The sequence below is a fragment of the Schistocerca gregaria genome, chromosome 5, assembly GCF_023897955.1.
Source record: "Schistocerca gregaria isolate iqSchGreg1 chromosome 5, iqSchGreg1.2, whole genome shotgun sequence".
Classification (NCBI taxonomy): Eukaryota; Metazoa; Arthropoda; class Insecta; order Orthoptera; family Acrididae; genus Schistocerca; species Schistocerca gregaria.
Window position 1 is genome coordinate 290,823,262 of NC_064924.1, and position 7,869 is coordinate 290,831,130.

At 46.3% G+C, this 7,869-nt stretch overlaps 1 protein-coding gene across 1 annotated transcript in view; it reads right to left on the minus strand.

Moving 5' to 3' along the window:
* Nucleotides 1–2,725, minus strand: part of LOC126273321 (paired box pox-neuro protein-like) — a 193,966-nt gene extending 191,241 nt beyond the window's left edge. The window contains exons 1-2 of the mRNA XM_049976867.1: nucleotides 2,665–2,725; nucleotides 2,342–2,562 (exon numbers count right to left, since the gene is read on the minus strand). Coding sequence (XP_049832824.1) covers nucleotides 2,342–2,562; nucleotides 2,665–2,725 — 282 coding nt within the window. The remainder of the gene's footprint in view (nucleotides 1–2,341; nucleotides 2,563–2,664) is intronic.
* Between the last annotated feature and the right edge of the window lie 5,144 nt (nucleotides 2,726–7,869).

Here is a 7,869-nt window from a genome sequence, read left to right on the forward strand (position 1 = left end):
TTGACACTGACAAAACACCACTCAAGTCAGAGTCCGTTAACAGAACGAATCTCATCTTCTGTTAGACTTGCATATAAAAAAGCTACTGTGCGTCAAAGCTTTCCCGTAAAAAAATTGTAGAAATAACAGTTATAAAGCGAACGCATGATCGTGTCCATACAGACATAGAGTAAACATCTAACTAGCACAATTCTGTTAACACAAATTTAACACAAAATTACTGTGCATGGATATGAGACTGCTTATGATTGTCTGTAGTACAACTTTACATACTCTTTTCCAAAGAACCACACTCAGTATATTGTTGAAACAACCCAACTTAATGTAATTACTAGCTGCTGAGCTGACAGCGGCATGGTGATTTCATCTTGAAGAAATTCAACTACATCTGGCACCGATCTACTGGCACCGGATGGAAGCATAATCACGAGAAATACGTACCGTATGGCACGCAGAACCATTGCAGGTCGGTTGGAAACAAGGCAAGAGAGTCCCAGACTAAGGCGTATCACCAGTAACCCTCCGCCCCCCTCTAAATCCGATCCTTAAAAACTTTAAATCCCACGTATAAAACATCATATCTCTCGAATTATTTGTCGTGCCATGATGTAATTTTGCGGTGACGTCCAATGTCTGCAAAATGTGTTGCGAATAGAGTTAGTGATAAAGAAGTAATAACTTAGAACGCCACGCTTGATGCCGCGGTTTGAGTACATGAAAATCGTAAACATGGTAAGTTAGAAACTTTCTAGCTTTCATCACTATACAGGAGGTTTTGCAAAGGTCTGAAACTATGTGTAAGGTTTGTTCACTTAGTGAATTGCTCTCATTTTCAAATACTGGATGAATATTGTTTGGGTAATTAGCACGCCTTGAGATGCACTGCCTCAATAGTTACACATACGTTTTTGACTGTAGTTTTTGTGTCAAACCCTTAACATAAGTTTATGTCTCATAAAGAGTAGATTATAACAGAATTTTGCGTTTTCAGATGTGGTCCATAATTATTCACTGAGGTGACGAAAGTCATGTGATAGTGTTGTATATCTCGTACACAAGGTATAAAAGGGCAGTGCACTGGTAGAGGTGTCGTTTGTACTCAGCTGACTGGTGAGAAGAGGTTTCCGACGTGTCTGTGGTCGCACGGTGGGAATTAATAGACTTTGAACACGAAATGGTAGCTGGAGCTAGACGCATGGTTCATTCCACACAGGAAATCGGTAGAGATTTCAATATTCCGAGATCCACAGTGACAAGGGTGTGCCGAGAGTACCAAACATCAGACATTACGTCTCACCACGGTCAACGCAATGGTGACGGCCTTTACATAGCGTTGTCAGTGCTAACAGACAAGCAACAATGCGGGAGATAATCTCAGAAATCAATGTGCAAAGTACGACGAACGTATCCGTCAGGGCAGTGTGGCGGAGTTTGGCTTTAGTGGGCTGTGGGAGCAGACGACCGACGAGAGTGCCTTTGCTAACAGTACGACATCGGCTGCAGCGCCTCTCCTTCTCCTTGGCTCGTGGCCTTATCGGTTGGACCCTAGACGGCTAGAAAACCAGGCCATGGCCTCGTCAGATGAGTTCTTATTTCAGTCGGTAAGAGTTGATCGTACGGTTCGAGTATGGCGTAGATCCATGGTCTCAGGTTATAAGAAGGCGCTGTGCAAGCTGGTGATGGCTACATAATGATGACAGCTGTGTTTATATGGAATGGACTGGGTTCATTGGTCCAAATGAACCGATCAGTGAGTGGAAATGGTTATGTTCGGCTGCTTGGAGACTATTTGCAGCCATTCATGGACTTCACGTCACTAAACAACGCCCTCGGGCCACAGCTGTTCGCTAGTGTTTTGAAGAAAATTCTTGATAATTCGAGCAAATGGTTTGGGCACTCATATCGCCCGACGTGAATACTATCAAACATTTATGGGACATAATCGAGAGGTCAGTTCGTGTACAAAATCCTACACCGGCGATTCATTCGCAGCTCTGGACGGCTGTAGAGGCAGCATGACTCAATATTTCTGTTGGGGATTTCCAACAACTTGTTGAGTCCACTTGCTGCACTTCACCGGGCAAAAGGAAGTTCGACACGATACTAGGAGGTATCCCATTCCCTTTGTCATCTTAGTGTAGCTGTTAATGAGTTGATTATGACAGCATTTTAAATTTTTGAATGAGGTCTATAATCATACGTAATATAGCAAATTAAATTTTTGTTGCTCCTGGAGGCTACTAGATAGGCAACCTGCAAGTGCAGCTGTGGCACGGGTTAGTAGCACAGGCAGGAGAAGGCGCTGAGGGCGGTAGAGTGGCGCGAGTAGTGGCGGGTGTACCTTGGTCTTGCTGCCGCCGATGGAGCCGGGCCGTATGGAGCCGGTCTCGTAGAAGCGCGTCAGGATCTTGGAGACGCAGCCGTGCGACACGAGCAGCTGGCGGGAGATGTCGCAGGGGCGCACGCCGAGCAGCGCCAGCTGGACGATGCGGCGGCGCACGACGTCGGGCAGCGGCCGCCCGTTCACGAACACGCCGCCCAGCTGGTTCACGCCCGCCTGGCCTGCAACACGCCGTCACCGCCACCGCCCTCACTCACCACGGAATACACACAATACGATACACTGCGAGCGCGCCGCTACGTGATGCCTTAGTGCTAGTTTACTCTCAGGTTCAACAAGTGTCCATCGCGTTGGCAGACTAACTAAATTCGCTACTGATAACATTCTTCCCTGGGTGTGCAGCCGGATCATAAAGTTTTCTTGACACAATATTTCCGCGGTCCAACTGGCCGCCATCTTCAGGTGAGAGTGCTGCTACACGATCTCGCCGGAACTGACTTCCAGAGCAAGCGGCGGCTCCTGTACAGGCCGCAGAAGGCCCACAGCGCGCGCCCGAGGAGGGTGCTGCAACTGCCCTCTAGCGCAAGGAAACATACCGCGCCGCCAGTGGTGGAAACAGGCTAAATCGAGATACCGCTATCAAAAATTAAACATTTTATTCTGACGATCGGAACGCAGACCGTTGTTTTTTAATGTCTGATAACACCGGGTTCCAAGTCTTACTTAAAAGATAACCCTTGTCTCTATTAATAAGATTGTCAGATAAACGAATCTCTATGGATTTTTTTAAAACACAGTCCCAATAGCGAGACGCAGTGGCAACCATCTGTGCCTCGTGATACAGCATTCTATGTCCCTCGGTGAGACAGTGCTCCGGCACTGCAGATTTCTCAGGCTGAAGCAACCGTGTGTGCCGTTGGTGCTCAACACATCTGTCCTGAATGGTCCGGATTGCTTGCCAATATAAGCCTTCCCACAGTGGCAAGGGATATTGTACACACCGGGCTTCCTCAAACACAAGTCGTCCTTAGCAGAGTCAAGAAGCGCTCTAATCTTGGCTAGCGGACGAAAAATACTTTTGATATGATATCTTTTCAGAATTCTTCCTATCTTAGAGGAAATGCTCCCAGAAAAATGCAGAAAAGCCAGTTTTAATCTGCCAGCAAGTTTCAATAAATGTAATCTGTTGTATTCCCAATCTGCTATTTTTGTTATTCTCACAGTTGAGGCGTTCTCGTCGTGCATAGTGGCAAAAACTCAACGATCAGTTGTATCAAGAATTCAGAGAAAAGAAATCGCATTTCATTCACTCATCTTGTGTGATCAAAGATTTGTTTTAACTTCCCTTATGCTCCTCGAGTCACGTATGGGATTCACCAGAACGACATTCAGTATGTTCTTTTTGTCTACGACGTGTTGAGGTCTGTCTGCTTCGAAGTCTTCAATCCAATAAAAAATTGATCCGACACGCGGAAGATTGTATTTTTTTCTAACTGGAAGTGCGTGGCTGTATCGAGTGCCTCCAGGAAGTCAAGGGAACGTGGCATCAACTTTGGCGCCGTTGTCACGGCACCTGGTTCAAATGGCTCTGAGCACTATGGGACTTAACATCTGAGGTCATCAGTCCCTAGAACTTAGAACTACTTAAACCTAACTAACTTAAAGATATCGAACCTGCGACCGTAGCAGTCGCGCGGAAGCACTGAAGCGCCTAGAACCGATCGGCCACCACTGCCGGCCACGGCACCTGGATCTCATGGACGAACAGAGCGAGCTGAATTACGCAGTTTCTTCACACGGTGTGTCAGGTGTCCACTGTGTAGAGGTAAATCTGTCTTCGAAGCGTGGGCAGCGGCAGCAGAAAGCTCTGGGCGGTCGGCTGCCCTCGCGTCACCCGCCAATTAAGCGTCTCGGCCGGCTGGCAGCACCTCTAATGGCACGTAATGACTGCGTCTGCCGAGCGCCCTACCTGCCGCCGTAACAATTTTATAATGAAATCTTCGCTTTTACTGGCGAGATGCCCCGCGGCTTGTGCCTCTAGTATTCGCCAAAACGACCACACGCATTCTGCAATTTGGGTTACGCCGCATCACTCTTTGCGGTAGGTCTCTTTAATACATTTAACAACAAAGTGCCGCGGGTTACAGCGATATGCAGTTTGCATACAAAGCTGCAGATTTCGGTCGCTATACGCAGGCAAGGAGTGCCATCGCCCCTAGCAGGAGGGGCCAGAATGGGGCAACGTAAGTAAGCTGTTGAATCGACATTAAAGCTTTTGAGGCGCTGTAACGAGACCTCCTGACACATTAAGACTCTATACCAGACTGGTAATCGTAATATGCTGATGTGACAAAAACATGGGATAGCGATATGCACACACAGGGTGTATCAAGAAGGATGGTTCAAATGGATCTAAGCACTATGGGACTTAACATCTGAGGTCATCAGTCCCCTAGACTTAGAACTACTTAAACCTAACTAACCTAAGGACATTACACACGTGGATTTAAACTTCACATCACTCTAATATTTGTATTAGGTGCTTCTGTCAGTATACAGGTAAGAGATTACGGTTTGTATATAGTTACATGAGCGCTTTGTGGTCTTTTAAGCAGCTTCTTCCCTCCTAGTCTATATACGTCAAGTGATCTACAAGTAATTCTTGTAACTATCAGTGTACGTCGATTAGCGCTAGTCATAATCCGTTGTTAGCATACTTCACAGATACAACCAGCGGTGGTTGATCCTACCTATAATATGTAACATGACTTGTTCCACATCTCTGAGCACCGTCCTACATGGTGGGGCCTACAGAACACGATGTGTGTATCAATGAACTGCATCTCCCGTCCGGCCGCAAATCTCCGTCGTTACTTCTCGTAAGCTTGAAATGTTTGGTAGACATGACCACGAGACTGCTGAAACTGCTCCGATTCTAATGATTTTGATATCAACGATCCCATTCAATCATAATATTCCTTCCTCTGTCGAAAGAAAATTGCCAAAAGGCCAAACTAAAAGGATCCGTTTTGACATAGCTACTAAAGTTTCAATCTGGCTACCTGCTTACTGTTTAGTAAGTTCTGTCGGCTATGGCTGGCTATCAATTTTCTATACTGGTCCTAGTTCGCCTTGGTCATTGGACTCGTATTCAAAGCCTCTACCAGGAATCCTGTTTTTTTTTTTTTTTTCATCAGTCTACTGACTGGTTTGATGCGGCCCGCCACGAATTTCTTTCCTGTGCTAACCTCTTCATCTCAGAGTAGCACTTGCAACCTACGTCCTCAATTATTTGCTTGACGTATTCCAATCTCTGTCTTCCTCTACAGTTTTTGCCCTCTACAGCCCCCTCTAGTACCATGGAAGTCATTCCCTCGTGTCTTAGCAGATGTCCTATCATCCTGTCCCTTCTCCTTATCAGTGTTTTCCACATATTCCTTCCCTCTCCGATTCTGCGTAGAACCTCCTCATTCCTTACCTTATCAGTCCACCTAATTTTCAACATTCGTCTATAGCACCACATCTCAAATGCTTCGATTCTCTTCTGTTCCGGTTTTCCCTCAGTCCATGTTTCACTACCATACAATGCTGTACTCCAGACGTACATCCTCAGAAATTTCTTCCTCAAATTCAGGCCGGTATTTGATTTATGAGTGTCGAAGGACATGAAAGGGAAGCAGAGGTTGAGACGTAATTGAGACAGCGTTATAGCCTATCCTTGATGTTATTCATTCTGTGCACTGAACAAACAATAAAGCAAAAGAAAGAAAAATTTGGAGTAGGAATTAAAGTTCAGCGAGAAGAAATAAAGTTTTGAAGCTTCCCGATGACACTGCGATTCTGTCAGAGACAGAAAAGGACTTCGAAGAGAAGCTGAACCGAATGGACAGTGTCTTGAAGGAGGCTATGAGACGAGCTTCAACAAAATAAAAACAAGGATAATAGAATGTAGTCGTATTAAATCAGGTGATGATAAGGGAATTACATTAGGGAATAAGACACTTAAAGTAGTAGATGGTTTTTGCTATTTGGCAGCAAAAAACGAATTATGGTTGAGGCAGAGATGGCATGAAATGTAGGCTGGCAAGAAAGAATTTCTGAACAAGAGGAATCTGTTTACATCGAATATAGATATAAGTGTTGGGACGTCTCTTCTGAAATTTGTGGGAGTATAGGCAGGATGAGATAAACAGCTTAGATAAAAAGAGAATAGAAGCTATCTAAATCAGGAGCTTCAGAAGAATGCTGAAGATTAGATGGGTTAGTAGAACACATTGTGAGACATCAAGGAATCACCAAGTTAGTATTTGAGGGAATGTAGGTAAGATGGGGGGGGGGGGGGAGGGGTATAAAAATCATAGAGAGAGACCAAGAGATAAATACAGTAAGCAGATTATTCAGAGGTGAAGAGGCTCGCACAGCATAGAGTAGCATGGAGAGCTGCATCAAAACAGTCTTCGGACTGAAGAGCACAGCAACAGCAATAGCAACAACAACAACGCGTGCCCTAAAATGTAATCCTTGCGCGAACTGCAAGGATCCAACTTTCTGTCGGTAATTCAGAAGGAAACTACTTTTTACTTCAGCGCTGATAGTCATCAGTGTGGTCTGACTTAATAGTTGCTCACCTCGAGACGGCACTCAGAAATATTGCTCATTTACATATCCGTCGTCGGCGCCGAATTGTAAGCACTAAGTGTGTTGTTCAAACTGTGTGTTTCGGGGTATTCACGAGGTTAGTGACCCGACCACAACAACAAGTGGTCTCGGCAGAAGCGCTGTAATCGCGCTCGCCGCCGCGTAATAGTCGCGTCAGCCGCCAGCTCCGCGCCGGTAATAACACGGACTAGCCGCAATTACGACGATGTCTCTAAGTGATACGGCGCGCTAATGCCGTGCTTAGCGATCCCCCCAGCACACAGTAGCCGCCGGGATGCGACCAAAGGCGGCGCGCCACCTTTTACTGCGAGTAGTGGACGTAGTGCACGTAGTCTACGCTCAAACTTTTGCGATTTCGCGAGTGAGGACGTGCAATCAAACTTCTTGGCAGATTATAACTGTGTCGGAGCGAGACTCAATCTCGGGAGCTTTTCCTTTCGCGGGCAAGTCGTTTACCAACTAACAACTAAGCTAACCAAGCAATACTCATGACCGATCCCGGGTCTGAGGCGCCTTACGCCTTATCGCTGTCCCCCTCCCCGCCGGAGGTTTGAGCCCTTGCCCATAGCGTAAGTTAGTTTAACTTAGATTAAGTAGTGTGTAGGCTTAAGGACCGATGACCTCTGCAGTTTGGTCCCATACGACCTGTAAGTAGGCTGTTTAGGTGTTCTTATTGGTAACGCCACATAGCGCTCGGTATGAAAAATCACTGGCTGTACTGTGCGCAGTCTGTGGCTAGTTTGCATTGTTGTCTGCCATTGTAGTGTCGGGCAGCGGCAGCTGGATGCTAACAGGGCGTAGCTTTGCGCAGTTGGAGGTGAGCCGCCGGCAGTGGTGGACGTGGGGATAGAGATGGCGGAGTTTTGAAA